Source organism: Phasianus colchicus, chromosome 18 (genome assembly GCF_987193195.1).
Source record: "Phasianus colchicus chromosome 18, bPhaCol1.hap1.1, whole genome shotgun sequence".
Lineage (NCBI taxonomy): Eukaryota > Metazoa > Chordata > Aves > Galliformes > Phasianidae > Phasianus > Phasianus colchicus.
The window spans coordinates 12,759,329-12,775,927 of record NC_143453.1 but is presented as its reverse complement, the minus strand read 5'-3'; the positions used below and the strand labels follow the sequence as shown (position 1 = coordinate 12,775,927).

The 16,599-nt window shown below is 38.1% G+C and overlaps 1 protein-coding gene across 4 annotated transcripts in view; it reads left to right on the top strand.

Annotated features, from left to right (window-relative positions):
• The window catches only part of CDC45 (cell division cycle 45), a 31,802-nt gene that overhangs the window by 501 nt on the left and 14,702 nt on the right, over positions 1-16,599 (top strand). The window contains exons 2-19 of one of the 4 annotated variants that reach the window (XM_031592824.2): positions 995-1,054; positions 1,345-1,437; positions 1,890-2,027; positions 2,559-2,702; positions 3,813-3,868; positions 4,321-4,369; positions 5,054-5,115; positions 5,426-5,476; positions 6,216-6,335; positions 6,715-6,846; positions 7,245-7,343; positions 7,597-7,758; positions 7,951-8,089; positions 8,473-8,556; positions 8,751-8,869; positions 9,173-9,249; positions 10,003-10,069; positions 11,177-11,267. In XM_031592824.2, coding sequence (XP_031448684.1) covers positions 995-1,054; positions 1,345-1,437; positions 1,890-2,027; positions 2,559-2,702; positions 3,813-3,868; positions 4,321-4,369; positions 5,054-5,115; positions 5,426-5,476; positions 6,216-6,335; positions 6,715-6,846; positions 7,245-7,343; positions 7,597-7,758; positions 7,951-8,089; positions 8,473-8,556; positions 8,751-8,869; positions 9,173-9,249; positions 10,003-10,067 — 1,650 coding nt within the window. In that variant the 3' untranslated portion in view covers positions 10,068-10,069; positions 11,177-11,267. Of the gene's footprint in view, positions 1-994; positions 1,055-1,344; positions 1,438-1,889; positions 2,028-2,558; positions 2,703-3,812; positions 3,869-4,320; positions 4,370-5,053; positions 5,116-5,425; positions 5,477-6,215; positions 6,336-6,714; positions 6,847-7,244; positions 7,344-7,596; positions 7,759-7,950; positions 8,090-8,472; positions 8,557-8,750; positions 8,870-9,172; positions 9,250-10,002; positions 10,070-11,176; positions 12,997-16,599 lie in introns of those variants that run through there. The other 3 variants (XM_090120883.1, XM_090120882.1, XM_031592825.2) reach the window with 3 other exon arrangements.

Genomic DNA, 16,599 nt, shown 5'->3' with positions numbered 1-16,599 from the left:
CGGGCGGCGCGGCACCGGGGCCCCAGGAGGCGGGCGGGGCGCCTCTCCCCGTTCCGCTGTCCGGGACCGCCTCGCGGAACGCCCGGCTCGGTCAGCGGTGGGACTGAGGCGACCGCCCCGCTCGTCCCGAGGCCGCGGGGGGAATCGCGGGCTGCGCTCGGGAGGAGGCGGGCGGGGGTCGGCGGGAGCGCTGTGCGGGACGGGAGCGCTGTGCGGGAGCGCGCGGTTCGGGCCGGCTGCGCTCAGCGCAGCGCCGATCTGCCGGTCCTTTGTTTAACAGAGGCATCCCTACTTTTTTTTCTTTTTTTTCTCTCCTTTTTAAAGTACCTTTTTAACTGCCGTAACGCTGCCTGCCGGAGCCGCGTTACCCCGCGCCCCGCAGCGAGCCCTGCCGCCCGCTTTCCTCGAAGCTCGGTTTTGCCCCGCGGCCCGAAGCGGGAAGGCTTTCTTTCCTTGGCCGCTCCGTCGCGCTCTGCCCGCGGAACTTTCACTGACTGTGCGATAGAAGGCGTTTGTCCCAGCTGCTCCGGCTTTGAGAAGGAACCCTCGCACGAAAACAAAGCAGAAGATAAGCTGACCCGGATGTGGGCTGGATCCGGCATTCCTCAGCCCTGTTTTTGCCCCAGACTTTCTTTGTCAGAGGCCGTTCCCGATGCTGAGAGCTCTGCCCGTTTGAGGCGCGCAGCGCCCGGCTCCGACCAGCGCCGCGCCGGGCTGCGAGCGGGGGCTGCACGGCCGCGACTGCGCCGAGCCACGGGCGCTTTGGGTGTGATTTCACCGCGTTAAGCGGGGCTGCTCGTTGTTCACGTTTACTGGGATCCAAATCGCTTCTTTTGTTGCGGTGCCTCTTTAGATCCGTCCTGTTCCGTGCTTATAGCGATCTCTGCCTAAATTTCTCCCTTTCTCATCCCCCAGTCACACACCTCATATACCAGCTTGCTGAATTTCTCCCCTTCGTTAATATATTAATGCTGTTACTCTGTTATTTTTGCAGCGAGTTCTTCTTCTTGTGGCCTCAGACGTTGATGCATTATGTGCTTGTAAAATACTCCAAGTAAGTGTTTGTTCGTTACCACTGCAGGCTTACACAAGAGAAAGTCACTGGGATTCTTAGAATGGGTTTGAACTCAGAAAAGGATAAAAGTTTAAACTGATTTTGTGAAATGTTTTCTTTGTGAATCATAACATGGATTCTCAGTAAGCCATACTCTCAGATTCAATGTCAAGTTGTCAGCTTGGATGTCTCCAAGACAAAGATTTGTATGGAATAGAGTTATAGCGCAATGCACTAATGTGGAAGAGATTGTTTCCCACCATAGCTGACAGCTGTTTGCTTCATTTCAGGCTTTGTTTCAATGTGATCACGTGCAGTATACGCTAGTCCCTGTGTCTGGATGGCAAGAACTTGAAACTGCCTTTCTTGAGCATAAAGATCAGGTAAAAAGAAAAGTTGCAGCTCTTTGTATAGAGACACGTATTTCTGTCCTTTCCCCAACTTAAAATGTCAGCTCTTAATGTAATTTGTATGATTTCTTACCTCAACACAGTGGTTAAGTTTTAATATACTGCTTCCAAATGTGTCAAGGTCTTTATTATTATTATTATTATTATTATTATTAATATTATTAATATCAGGTCATTTCTTATTGATTCAACTTCAGCTCGCACACATTTTGGGATGTGAGAGGTGGTGGTATCGGGTGTCCAATGTCCTAATTAAGTATGGTCTGTTGTCTTGCACGTTTTTCCTTCTTTGGGTCATCTAATGCCAGGAAGTAAATGTTGGTTTGGCAGTGGTGAGTGCTTTGGGGGTTTTGTGTAGGTGTTTGCAGTATTTTGCATTTCCCACTAATTAAAATTAAAAGTGTTTGTTTTGGTTTTGTTTGCAGTTCAAATATTTTGTTTTTATTAATTGTGGTGCCAATGTTGACCTGTTGGAGATCTTGCAGCCTGAAGAAGACACTTATTTTTTTGTGTGTGACAGCCACAGACCTATCAATATAGTGAATGTTTACAATGAGACACAGGTAAGCTGAGCTTTTCTTACAGCTTGTATTGTAACAAACTGTTTCTGTTCTGTGGGGTGGGAGGGTACCCCAGTGCTTTTCTGTGTTTTGCAGAATTGCTAGCAGTCAGAAAATGAGCATTACTGACGCAGACATCCACTAATATTGTTAGATCAGAAAAAATACTGTTTTGAGTTATAAAAATGTATACTGCTAGTGCTGTGATAGCTGTCAGTAGTAAGCACCTAGATCTATTTCTGCACCTCACACTGGTACAAATCAGAAGATAAGCATCCCACGGTGTGTAACAGCCACGAACAGTTCTTCCATGCAATGCTCTATGATATTATTTATTTGAAGAAGAATGCAATTTCTACTCTTGTGTTGGATAAATAAGCACGGTCTTCGTAAAAACACAAGTACTGCTTTTTAATACCAGGAATGGATAACAGCCAAAATGAGGTTTCTGTTTCACTTCTGAAGTTTCTGAAGCTTTCTCATTTGTTGTTTGAAATGGTACCTTGCTGAAAAATATCTTTTTATTCTTGCTAGATTAAGCTGTTAGTTAAGCAAGATGATGATCTTGATGTTCCTGCTTATGATGATATCTTCAGAGATGAAGAGGACGAAGAAGAGGAGTCAGAGAATGAAAGTGATGGCTCAGAGCCTTCAGATAAGCGCAGACGGTTTGAAGAGGTTTGTTTCTCATGCTTCATTTTCTGAAAAAGGAAAATAAAGTAGTTATTATAAGTCCTCAGAGCAGATAAGGAATGGCAATAACATATAAAAATTGGTATAAAATTAAGTGTGTGAGTAAAAAATACTCTGCGACTAGAGTTTCACTTGCACAGATTGTTTTTTTGATTTGCACTGAAATATTTTCTGCTTATCAAAACGTGTTAAAACTGATTAGTTACTGAGTATGTAACTCTGTCCTCACGTAATTGCTTAACCCAGGAGACTTCTCTCTGGTTATGTGCTCTGGACTTTTGAGTTCAGCAAAACAACCAATTTAGATATAAACTATTTTTTATGTATTTTGCAATAATTGTTTGAGAAGATAAAAGCTCACAAACAATTTAGAAATATATTTTGTCTGCCTTTGGGGCAGTAAACTAACACAAGTATATTGTGGTACAGGCATGAACAAGTCAATTTAACATGTTTTATTTGTAGCACATTACCTGTTTTTATCAAGCAAGGAGGCAAAGGCACAGGGCTAGCAACAGATCCTATTGGATCTAAAAACATTCTCAAACTTTGTATAGATGATTGTTCTATTGGTTGGTTCTATTAACATTATACACTTCTTCCTCCTAATCCGGGAGAGTACTTAATCAGGAAGAACCAGTACTAGAAAATGAAAGACAAATCATAACCAGCATGTGCAAAAGCTGCTTTTGAATCTGTAAAGTACATAGATCTCTTTGATCTGAGTTTTGAAGATGATGATGCTTTTTAGAGAGCATAAATATACACCAAGTTCCTCTGTTCCAAGCTTGATTAATGATCTTTATTTTTCATCAGTGTCATTTTTATGTTATAAAATGGTAAGATGCAGTGTTGGTAGTATTGAAATTCCTTTTATCTATGTAGATTAGCTAAATCAGTGCTAGCATAGGAAGATGACGTGACTTTGAGTATGTTCCTAGGAAAAGTTTAATGATAATTCTTTTTCCCGTTAAATATCATAAATAGAAATAATTCCTCTTTTAATGAAGAGTTAGTCACTTAACTAACTGGATAAGTGCTAACTTATTGGAGTGGTTTTTTTTTTAGCATTTTAATGTCCAAATTAATTTGCAGGAGGTAATAGAGAGAACAATGAAAAGGCGACAAAGGCGAGAATGGGAGGCACGCAGGTGAGCTTCAGGTTTTCTGTGTTGTGTACATCCGATGTTTTCTTTGCACATTTTGGTACTGTGGTGCTTTGTGTGCAATATGCTTTGGTTTTAACTTGCAGAAAATGGAGAAATGTATTTATATACGCAAAAAACTAAAATGTTTATGTGGATGGTAATTGTAAGTAATTGTTTATAAATAAAAGAGCAAAAGGTGCAGAGCTTCACTGTTAAGCAGTGCTATTAGCTTGTCTATCTTAGGATGAAATTTGAACCTCTTTCTTTGTAATCCCAGTATTTTTAAATGAAATGATCAGGAAAAAAAGAAACAGAATTTGAGGAATCAAGGATTAATTTTTTTTTTCCAAATTCATCGCTAAAATGAAATGAAATTATTTCACAGCTCAGGTTTATATTTTGAATTGGATAAGTCTGGTTTTCCACTCAGTCACACTTATTTTTTCCTCTTTTAGACGTGAAATTCTTTTTGATTACGAGCAATATGAATACCATGGGACCTCAGTAAGTATCAGCTCATTCTCCACAAAATTACAAGGTGCCAGTAATTCTGATGTTGGATATTACCCAATCACCTTAATTTAGTATAATTTGTAAATGACTTACATAATTGTCTTTATTATATATGGTAAGATGAGTAATGGATAAACAAGTAGTGTGACTTACTAAAGTTTTCTGGCTGTGTACATCTGTTTTTCCTGTTAATGAATTAGAGATGTCCCAGAAACATCCCAGTTGGCTGGGGAGGTAATGGCAGCTGCGTGGCAGTGTGTAATACAGTGTTAACAGTGGGAGAAAAAAGCTGGAACAGAACTACTAACATTCTTGTTGCTTGATATCTTTAATGTTAGTATAGAAAAACTAACAGTGGATTTTTATTTTCATTTTTATTTTGGTAGAAGTGCGTCTATGCACAAGAGTACTTTTGTGCAAAGACTTAAAGATATGGGGAGCTTGTTTGCCTTTCTAAGTTTTGAATGTGTCAGACTATTACAGATGTTACAAATTGCAGACTTGCAGAGCTTTATAAAATACTTTTCTGTTTACTTGATGTTTTAAAGTAAGATGCTGGTAGATTGTCACACTCAATCATGACTTGTAGATTGGCAAATTTAAGTTTTCTGTTTGCATAATGAAGTGAGAACTTTGTGTTCATTTACCCCCTCTTTTTGCTTTCCTTTCTTGTAGTCTGCGATGGTGATGTTTGATCTGGCGTGGATAATGTCTAAAGACTTGAATGACATGTTGTGGTATGTTTCTGTTACCACTTCTTGTAAAGGCTGGAAAATAATTGCACAGTAAAAAGATGCAAGATTTTCCCAAACTGTGATTTCAGCATGAGATAGCAGCTTATTTCCTATGTGAATGTCTGTCTTAACTTGGAGGACCCAGCTGCATAACGGATTAGAAATAAGAGCATATAACCTTGTAACTGACTTCTATGCACAGATGATGAATAGTGTTTTTGACTTGTTCTGTTACATACTTAAATATTTAAATATAATACACCTTCCAGGATTTTTTTTTTAACTTTTTGTTTGTTTGTTTTCCCGATTTCAGGTGGGCTATTGTTGGCCTAACAGATCAGTGGGTCCAAGATAAAATTACCCAGTAAGAAAGTTTTTTCCCTTTTTTTTTTTTTAGCAACTAATACAAGCAATTATATAAGCTCATAAAACGTGGGAATTTAATGTTGCACAATTATGAAAAATGGCATTAAATATATTTATGATTAAAAGCAATCTAGTGCCTTATAAAAACAGGAATATACTTCAGAGAAACTCTTTTCGACTATTTGGAATTTGTAAACTTATTTGGCTTTTATAAAATAGTGAAAAATAACTTCTAATGAAGAAATGGTGTTCACTAGTAGCTTATATCAGTGTGACTGATGCAGTTTTTTTTACAGGGAACAAATCTGTATGTTCTGTAGACTCCTGTTTCCTTTCCTATTTTGGAAAAGACAAGTTCCAATTCTTTTCCTTTCTCAACCCATTTCTTTTCTATGAGATACCATCAGGATTCAAGTAGTACACACGCAAACCTTACATCTGATATTCTATTTTTACTAATACACTGATCTCTGTAACAAGATAAATGTAATTAGGATTTGATTCATTGCTCTGTCTGTCTGAGTGTGTTTTATTTTAACCTTAATTGCCTGGGTGTATAGCTGAGTATTGAGAGACTATTAGCAAGTTGTTCTTCTGAGATGTGCCTGTGGTTTTCTGTGCTGCTTTCTGATGAAAGTGTAATCTTCAGGAAGCATTTTGTGTTCTCCTATTCAAATATAATGATACAAAGGAAGATAGCCAAGTGACCTTTCTTTCTTTTTTTTTTTTTTTTTAAGAATGAAGTATGTGACTGATATTGGAATCCTGCAGCGCCACGTGTCTCGCCATAACCACCGCAATGAGGATGAGGAAAATTCCCTGTCCATTGATTGCATGCGAATAGCATTTGAATACGAGTATCCTTGCCTTAAATCTGGCAAAATCAAACCCTGCCTACTTGATGCGCCCCAGCTGAGTTTATATCAACAGAAAAAAATCCCAAGCTGCTTTCCTGCTGAGAACAGAATTAGAGAAAAAAAAGAAAATGTGGACGGCCTGTTGAACATGAGTCTCTTTCAGTATCTTGTATAGCTTCACTTCAGCTCAACTCTACAGATCTAGTTAGATGTCAGGGTTTGTTGTCTTGTGGTGTTACATGTACCTACATCTTTTCACAACGTTTAGACATACAATACATAAGGGCAATTGAAGGCACCTGCTAGTTAGAGTTCTCTAACTGTCTGTAACTTCAAAGAATATATATGCTTAAAATTATTTTCTATAATTCCTGTTCAGTCTGCGCCTGGCACTTTATCAGCACTGGTCTCTGTATGAAAGTCTCTGTAATACATCATATACCTCTGCTAACCTCAAGCTCTGGTCAGTACAAGGTCAGAAGCGGCTGCAGGAGTTTTTGGCTGACATGGGGTGAGTTTTAAAAATTTGGTTCTCAATTAAGGGATCATTTTTTCACTGGGTTATATAAAATTATTCAGACTAGAGTCAAGTTATTTAAGCTTACAGGTACTCAGTATGTTGTTTTTTAAATGTGATTGTAGGGCTGTGAGTTGGTTGTGGAGTCTCAGTTGAGCTGTGCAACTGTGTCTTACTGTATGAAGAATAATTCAGCTGTATGCCTTTACTGAATAGTCGATTTGAAAGTGACTTGTGCATTCTTATGCCTGCTCTTCAATGACTAGAGGAGAACAAGCTCAGTCAGACTTTGCTTGCTAAACTACCAGATCTTAATGCCTTATGAAAGCAATGTAGAATATTTGTTTCTTTTGGCTCTTTATCTGTTGGTGATTTTTTCCTTCTGTTTTCAGTTTGCCTTTGAAACAAGTGAAACAGAAGTTTAATTCCATGGACATGTCTTTGAAAGAAAATCTTCGGGAAATGATTGAAGAATCAGCAAATAAGTTTGGGTAAATTATTTTAAATACAAGTGATTTATCTGAAAATATTTTTCAATTAAATTTAAATGTTTTTATATGAAGCGGATGGAATGTCTCCTTAAAAAAAAAAAAAAAGGAATTTATATTGATAAAGTAATATTAGACTCTTTGCAAATATTAGAGTGAAATTAATCTTCATGTTCTTAACATTAACACACCAAAGAGATAATGTTATTAATGATGACCAGCTGAAAACATTGATTATTTTTATCTCATTTTACAGAATGAGGGATTTAAGAGTTCAGACCTTCAGCATTCACTTTGGCTTTAAGAACAAGTTCTTAGCAAGTGATATTGTTTATGCCACAGCTTCTCTCATGGAGAGCATAGAGAAAGAGGGGCCTGAAACAACTAATTTCATTAAAGCTTTGGACAGTCTCTCCAGGTACAAAAAATTCTCATTGTTCTTTTACAATTTTATTTAGGGAATGTGGGTTAAATATCTAAAAGATGCATTGATGCTTCATAAGAGATAAAAGAAAAATTATCCACAGGGATTTAGAAATGTCCCACTTATGCATGGAAAAGCTTTACATTTCTATATAAAGGCATTTATTTTTTCTTCTGTCTTTTGCAGAGGTAACCTGGACAAACTGCACCAAGGGCTGGACCTAGCCAAAAAGCAGTTACGTGCCATTCAGCAGACAGTAGCCAGCTGCATTTGCACCAACCTTGTTATTTCCCAAGGGCCTTTTCTTTATTGCTCTCTCATGGAGGTCAGAATTCTATTTTTCTACCATCTCATATTTCAGTGTCATATTTTGTCTTTTCTGATTTGAATAGCGCTGTTTTCCTAACTGTTGGCTGAATAATAATGATGCCAACAGAAAGTCAGAAAGGCTCTATCTATACTATACTGTCTCTCATGGGTCAGTATTGACATCTGCTCTGTAATTCACAAAGAAAGAATCCGTTTTCTCAAAGGAGAGAGCTTGGTCACCAGGTAAAGTAGGAGATGTCAAATTCCTTTGCCGTAATGGTTCTTAGTGTACTTTGAACGATGCAAAGCTTTTAGCTTTGTCAGTAGATATCAAAATTTATATCAATGAATGGAATTAATCATCTTGTGTTGTAATTGAAATAATTCTTGTTTTCCTAGGGTACACCAGATGTGAAACTGTTTTCTAAACCAATATCTCTGTGCCTGCTTAGTAAATACTTGCTCAAATCCTTCGTTTGCTCTGTAAGTAAATCAGGTTTAATGTAACTTTTGGCCTATGTAGCAGTTATTGTTCTGCTGGATACTTACAGTTAATGACTAAAATGTTTTCATATCATCTTAAAAGTTTTTCTGCTGATTGTTTGAATAATTTTAGCACCGTTATGAATTCTGTTCCTGGGAAACTTCTTAGCACAAAGAACCTTTCTGATTTCCAGACAAAAAACAAGCGCTGCAAATTACTGCCACTGATAATGGCTGCACCAATGGATGTTGAACAGGGAACTGTGATCATGGTGGGGATTCCTCCAGAGACAGAAAGCTCTGACAAAAAGAAGTAAGAATGTTGTTTGAAAGTTCTTACTGAAGGTATCCATACGCTTTTCCTGTCTCTGAAACAGCTACATCTTTCCTGTACCTACTTAACACTGTATGTATTGACTTGACCTGCGTCCTTCCTAAAAGATACTTTTGCTTATGGTATACATGAGGTACTTAGAGAGGATATATGTGTTCCCCGTTTCCTTGTACATTTTTTTCCTCTATCTTAACTATTTATGTATTTATCTTAAAAGAGAGCTATATCTCTTAGTGGATGGTACCTTCTAACACGTGACTAACTTCATTTTTCGTCTTGCAGCTTTTTTGGAAGAGCGTTTGAGAAAGCTGCTGACAGTACCAATTCCAGGACTTTACACAACCATTTTGACATGTCCAGTGAGTAATGCCATTTTCATTTCACATAATTCATTCACCTTTATTCCTTTAGGGGTCAGTGTTCACACAGACTCCAAGTATAATGAGTGTAGACCATTTACTCATTTCTGTATGTCTTAAATGCAAACGTCGAGTGTGCATACATGATAACACTATTCCTGAATCTAGTATGAATACAAACTGCATCTTAGTTTGCTGATCTTTTTTCTTCTCTGTTTTTTAAGTCTTGTCTGGTACAGAAGTTTGCTTATCATTTTGGGGCTTGCTTATCTAAAAATTGCACAGAGTAATGATTTTCATATATATACTTCATTTACAATCTATGAGGATATCTGTGAGAATTTTTGTATTTAGCAGCCAAGCCAATAAGGTATTGATGTTACAAGGTTTATTCTATATTGACTCTTTGAAAAACAAAACATTAATGCAGTGAGATTTTTCCCAGCTTTGTGTGTGCTTTTAAAGGAGGCGGTTTTTAACTCTACACTCTTTGATTATGTTTGCACATCGAGCATAAAACAAACTCCTAGGTTTAAAACTTAGTGGCTGTACCCTGTAGTGAGCGCCTAGAAATGTGAGTTTGCTGGAATAGACAATGCATGTTGCATTTTGCCCAAACAAATAGTTTCTCTTTTTCTTTCTTAAGGCTGGCTAGGAATATAAATAACTATACTAGGAATCAACATTCTTTGTATGACACCTGACACGTCTTTCAGTTATTTGCATCACATAACGAAGTATTTTGTATTTTAGTAATTGAATTGAAAACAGAAGACAGGAGCAAATTTTTGGATGCACTCATTTCTCTCTTGTCCTAATGGTAAGACAGTGCAAAAAGGATTAATTCAGAAATTTATTACAGTTCAAGTTAGTAATCAAATGACATTCATGTATTATCTGTAGAATGTTCTAACAAAATGCAGCAATTTCCAGGGAAAATAAATATTGAAGGTAAGGGTTTCTTACAGAGAAGATTGATTTTCTTTTGGAGAAGAGGCAGACAATGCATGAAAAGATTTTTTTTTCTTTTGAGACATTTAAATTTCATAATTTCTAAGCTTTTCATTATTCTAGCTGTTTGTGGCTTTTCAATTTCATTTGTAGAAGGAGCAGCTGTTTACATTGTGAAAGGAAATGGAGGTAGTTGTGATTGGCAGTCCATTGCTGACTTTTTTTCTTCTTTCAGTTATGATAGCTTTCTTGAGCTCAGGGCAGAATCTTGGTCATAGGAGTGCCATTCTTGGCTTTGAAGTTAAAGTGGTTTGTTATTTGTTTGGGACGTGTTGGTTTTGTTTGCTTTTGTTTACTATGTTTGAGTTATACGTTATGTTAGTGTGTAGTTTTTATCTGGATTTAAGATTTTATTTGTAGTTGTGACTTTTTGCTTCGCACTTGTTCAAAGTCCGTCTTAAAGCTATTTTAGGACAAGACGAATTTTACTGCCTACTTGATGAGACTGTTGCAACTGTTTTCAAATACTTGATGTTTTTTAGTTATGAACTATTTTCACTGGTTTGTGCTGATTCCACAGGGGTGGGCTTTTTAGAGATTAAACTGTTTTGTGACATTTGCTCAGAACAGCCTGTAAGATTGTCTAAAGTACCTCCTGACTCCTTCCCTCCTGTCCTATCTAGACATGGAGGTTTGATCTTCAGTATTCACATGTGATTTAATCCCAGTTATCTTTATGCTGCATGTACAAAAGCAAGGGAGTAAGATGAAGCTTTTGACAAGAGCGTGTGAATGTATGTTCACAGGCCTAACCAAATGGAAATTAACCTATTGGATATTAACACTGTAATTTCTTTCTGTTCGCTCAGAAGTTTGGAACAGTGAATCAATAACTGCAGTTGTTTGTTAGGTAGCATTGCCATTCATGGCTTCTGCAATTCCTACACCTATTTGTTTCTTTATGCTTTGACTACAGATTGTTTCAGATTGTCCTCTGCCCTGTTACGCAGTGGTGCTTTTTGGTTCCTTGTGCTGGAAGCTGAGGATCAGATGCTCTGAAGTTGTTTCAGATGTTCCAGACTTCATAGTGCTGCAATTATGTCATCTTACTTTATCTGAAATGTTCCGATACAGGCCTGGACTTCTGGTTTTGTGCTTAAGAGGCTAAAGGATTTCAAACCTGAGCACACAGATATTGGATACTGCTTCTTTGTAAGGACTCAATCCTTCTAAAGGCAAAATGCCTCGAACAGGAGAATTTGTACATGGCGTTTCTGTTTGTCAAATCTGCTTTTATTAGTAGATGTGTTCCTTTGATATTGAGCTGTGGGCTAATAGCAAAAATAGGTTTTAAATAAGTTCCATATTTAAATGTTCTTTTAAAACTACCTTGAGTGTTTTAAAATCATTTTTAAAATAACTTCTTGAAAACTTGTAATGAAAATCTTTTTAGGTGCTGTCAGGTTGAAGCCTTGTACTTTGGTTGAAATAGCTGTTTTGTGAGGCAAGTTTTAAGACTTCAGGGATTTAAAATCCATGTACTAAGAAACTGCCAGTTACCAGACACAATCTATGGAATTTCAGTGCCAGCAAAGCATTCTTAGTCATGCATAGTGATGCTGTATTGTCACTTGTAGACTAGCTTTGGCAGTAATTTTCCTGGGAAGAATCTAAACCAGTATGATAACTGTGTGTGGGCTTGGTGTTATAACTGTCAGGCTAGATTTCTTCAGCTCCGTAACAGTGGTCCCATTTCATTTTAGGTGCTGTACATTGCTGTACATTGGGTACATGAGTATGTATATGAGTATGTATATGTTTGGAATTCTTTTTATTCCTGCAATGGTTGCTTGAATTCTGTATGATCTCAATATTATCAGTGTATTATAATGGATATGTAAAGAGTATATAGCATTACATTGTACTTGGTACAGATTTTTATTACAAGTTAATTTAATACCAACTGTGATCTAGATGTAGCCAGTGGAAAACGAATTAAACAATATATTTTTATCCAAACAGAAGTCGTTCTTTAATGCTGTCTTTGTATCTGAACAACCAAATCTTTGTGCCAACTTGTGATAATGGGAAGTTGTGCTTCATAAGTTTTAGTGCTGTGCATTTGATACATGGCACAGTTCTGTGACTGGTGGCTATCTTAGCAAATTACCACTGTTTTCTTATTTGAGATTTCGCTATTGCTGATAGTTTGTTTTCTCTACCATCATTACAAGTTTTGTGTGAATCCCTTCCTCTTACCTTACCAATTCTCATTTGCTGTTGTATTCCCCTCTCTCTCTCTTGGAGCTTTGTGTATTCTGCTTCATTCCCCTGTCGAGGCATGTTTGTTTCCTACTGCTAGCATTTTTCCTGCCATTCTGTTAATTAGGTATTATCAGAATGAATAAAGAAGGAGGTTGTGTGGGTGTGTGTCAGTAGGCAGCTGTTGTGCACAAGTTTTCAGGCAGATTAGCCCTTTAGTATAAGCACATTGTGTTGTGCTGGGAGGATGAGAAATGGGAGCTAGTTATAATGCTGAGATGTGTGGTTGAACTGGCAGGTTCTTTCACCTCCGACTGGTGTAGTGTACATACTTGAAGTTGTGGATATATTAAATGGGGCAGAAGCTTCCCTTGTGCCTCCTTTATTGATTGTTGGGTTATTTCCTGCTTTTGGTTTTTAGGGTTCTAGCTTTCCCAAAGTTGTTTTAGAATTGATTAGCCGTTGAACTGATCCAGGCCAAAAATTGGTCAGGAATACTGACTGCTATGTGAAAAGAAAATAGTTACATCTGTGTGGAAATCGGAATATGTCAATAGATAAAAAATCTGCATGTCGCATTTTAGAATACGTGAAGTAGTGTCAGACACTTCTTACGTAGCTCATTCTATGCTGTAGAATTTGTAAATGAACGTGCTAATACTGTTTATTTAGAAAGTCACTGTACAGGAAGATCCAACTTTCTGAACCCCCCTTGCACCCACAGAAAAGCAGCCCCGTTCAGCAGCGAGGCGGCTCGAATGGCTCAATGAAGTGCTGCTGACTGGTTCAGTGGTCGCTTCTAACAGTTAAGTGTTGGAAAGAGGTTCCATGCCAAGAATTCTTAACATCTCTTCATGAAGAGATTATTATGCATTTGATTTATTCGTCCAAATAGAAAATGTGGCTCTGACATGTCATTTTAAAAGAAATAGTTAAAGCACTAAGAAATCGGCTTACCCACTTTAGATGTATGGTGGCATTCCATGTCTGAATGCAAACAGAAACATTCCCTAAGGATTATATTTGAGCTGCAGTAACTCTTTTTCCTCCAGTGTGTTTGCTGTAAAAATCAATGCTTTAGATTATTTCTTTGGCTCCTGCTCTATTTTAGAGAACAACAAAATTATCCTTTAAAAAGTTTGGTGTTTTAAGGGAATTAAACGTACCGAAGTACGTTAAGCTGACTAAATTGTGCTGTTCTTGCCCAGTGATTCATGACCACTTAGACATAATTGAGATGGCACAGTAAGGACCTCATTTGATTGGAATTGAAGTGTATCCCCTTTCCCAAGAATCACAGGGAGTTAGCAGTCTTGTACTTACCACTGTTAAGGTTGTGTAGTGGTGAAAATTAATTCTTACTTTCTATACTGCTCTTAAGAAAAATAGGAAAAAGTACTGCAGCTTTCTTGTATGAATGAAGTACTAGGTTTGTACCACCTTAAACATAAATGTAGCCATGGGGGGAAGCCAGAAGGACACTTAATCAGAATTTTGACCTGTCTGATGTCAAAAGCAGATGCTAGGGAACAAAGAAATAGCATGATACTTCCTTCCGCATACAAGCACAAAGACTCTCACAGCCCTCCTCAAGGACATCCTGATCCAGATGTGGTTTCTGAGTATTTGGTACCTGTCAGTAGTTATCTGCAAACTGGGATGACTTCCTCCCTAATTCTTGTTTTAATCTGTGTAATATTGTGTAGGGAGCAGACATGCAGTCTTGCCAATTGGTGGCTTTTTTGATGCTTTACAGTCTTTGCCTGTTTCCTCTGTGCAGTCATCATTTCATAAACCTCTTCTGTGTTCTCCACAGTTATCTCTTCCCAGTCTTGAATCATGACAGCCTATTTCTTCCTTTTGCTGCAGCTGTTCTGGCATCCTGATTATTGTTGCACTGCTTTAAGTAATTGTCAGACAGACCAGAAGAAAAACTGCAGGCAGTATTTGAGATGCAGGTGCACAAGACTCATTAGGAGTGTAATGATGTCTGACCTAAATCTACCCTCTTTGAGCTGGAAACCATTTCCCCTGGTTCTATCACCACAGACCCTACTCAAGAGTCTGTCCCCTTCTCTCCTGTAGCTCCCCTTTAGGTACTGACAAGCTGCTTTCAGGTTACCTTGCAGCCTTCTTTTCTTCAGGCTCCACAGCCTCAGCTGTCTCAGCCTGTCCTACTAGGAGAGGTGTTCCATCCCATGGATCACATCTGTAGCCCTCCTCTGGATGCACTCCAACAGGTCTATGTCTCCTGCACTGTGGACTCCATATCTGGACGCTGTACTCCATGTGAGGCCACAGCAGAGGGGCAGGAGCACCTCCTTTGCCCTGCTGGCTGCACTGCTTTGGATGCAACCCAGGGTATGGTTGGCTTTCTTTACTGCAAGGGCACAGTGCTGGCTCACATCCAGCTTCCCAGCTCCATAGGTAGAGAAATCCCAGGAAGCCTGACAGAAAAGTCTGGCTTGTTGAAGGGAAAGAAAACAGTGAATTGTTTGTTTCTTTACATGGAAAAATTAAAGTCTCTCTTGGCTCTCATGTACCATTGTTGGCTTCAAGGTGGTACTGAAAGTTCCCTTTGGATTGGATTCAAGGACTAAGGAAAAAATGCTGCCCAGGATGGAGCTCTAAGTACAGTGCCACCTCTATGCACAAGTGTCTGAGTTATAAACGCTTTCTTAGCAGGAAATATTACAAAACACAAGGGGAAGAGAATGATGTGAGCTTTAATTTCAAACTATTCTCATTCTCTTCAAGCATTTGGCTTTAGTTTTTTTCCCTTTTATTGGTGGCAGAATTAGAGAAGCAAATCAAAGGTCAAGGACATTCAAAGTAGGCAAGAGATCTTTTATTCAATTACACACAACTTCATGATTGTCCTGGGAATGTAGGTTTCCCAATCATTGCTGTAGTATGGAAAAAATAATTTCAGTTTTCTCAGTAGTGCCTACTGTGTAGCTACTCTGACATTTGGTACTTTTTGTATGTTATTCAGTGATATTCTGGGACAACATACCTAGACCTTAAGAGAGATGATGCTAAACAAATTGAGTAATTTGGTATCACAAACATTTATCAGTCAGTGCTGTATGTAATGAACTAACTAACGGCTCAGAAGACTTCCTTAGGCTGGAATGAAAATCAAGTTCTCTATGGAAAGATTCCACACAGAAATTTATGAGCAAGCCTGAGCATACCTCATGTATTAACCAGGGTAAGATGTACATGCAAGTGAAGTCACAGCATAGCTCATTCATTTTCTGGATTCGGGTCTATTTTATTAAGTCTAGGTTTGTTTTTCTTTCCCTAACTCAATTACAGATGTCTCCAAAGTCAAACAGCTTTGTGACTTAAGAACTGTAAGTGATTTCTCTGGGTATTCCTTGATGTTAACTAGGTTATCTGTATTAGACAAGTACTATGATATTCTGAGTCTTCTGTTTTCTTTTCAAAAACAGTTTTAATTGAAATAATACCTTCCTGTTCCTTGAAAAAAAGCTAATGTTCCCTTACAGAAAGAGGTGCTGTCTTTTTAACTGTGTAAAGTACTCAGTTACCTCTTTTCACCTATACAGCATGTCAGTTTTTTCAGTCCTCGTGGTGTTGGTGTCTCTTTCCACTGTTTGGCTCAGTGGAATTTACTTTCATTTAATCATTCATTTGTACCATGTCAGTGGAAAATTGGAGGCACCTGCATTGGATTGGAAAGAATTCACAGGGACATTCAGCTCTTTGTGCTTTTATTTACTGGAAGTCACCAAAGGGCTCCTTGAAATAAGTATGCCATTAATGATTCTCCCTTGTGTGATCTGAAGGTCTAGCTAGATTGCTAGCCTATAAGGAATGGCCAAGTAAAATAGTGTTTTAAATGCCTTTGTGATCATCATTGTAATTCAGGATTCGAGTACCAGGATTGCAGAAACATTTGTCAGGTTATGTTGTCATATGGCAGTGATTTGCTGTTAGTGACTGCCTAAATATTTAAAGCTACTGTTCTTTATAAGGGATTGTTGAATTTCAAAATATTCACTTAGTGTGGTATGCATGGCAGAACTGGAAGGAACAATTACTTCTGGGTCCAAGGAGATTCATTTTCAAATTGATACAGATTAGAACAAATGGAAATGGATAGTGGGC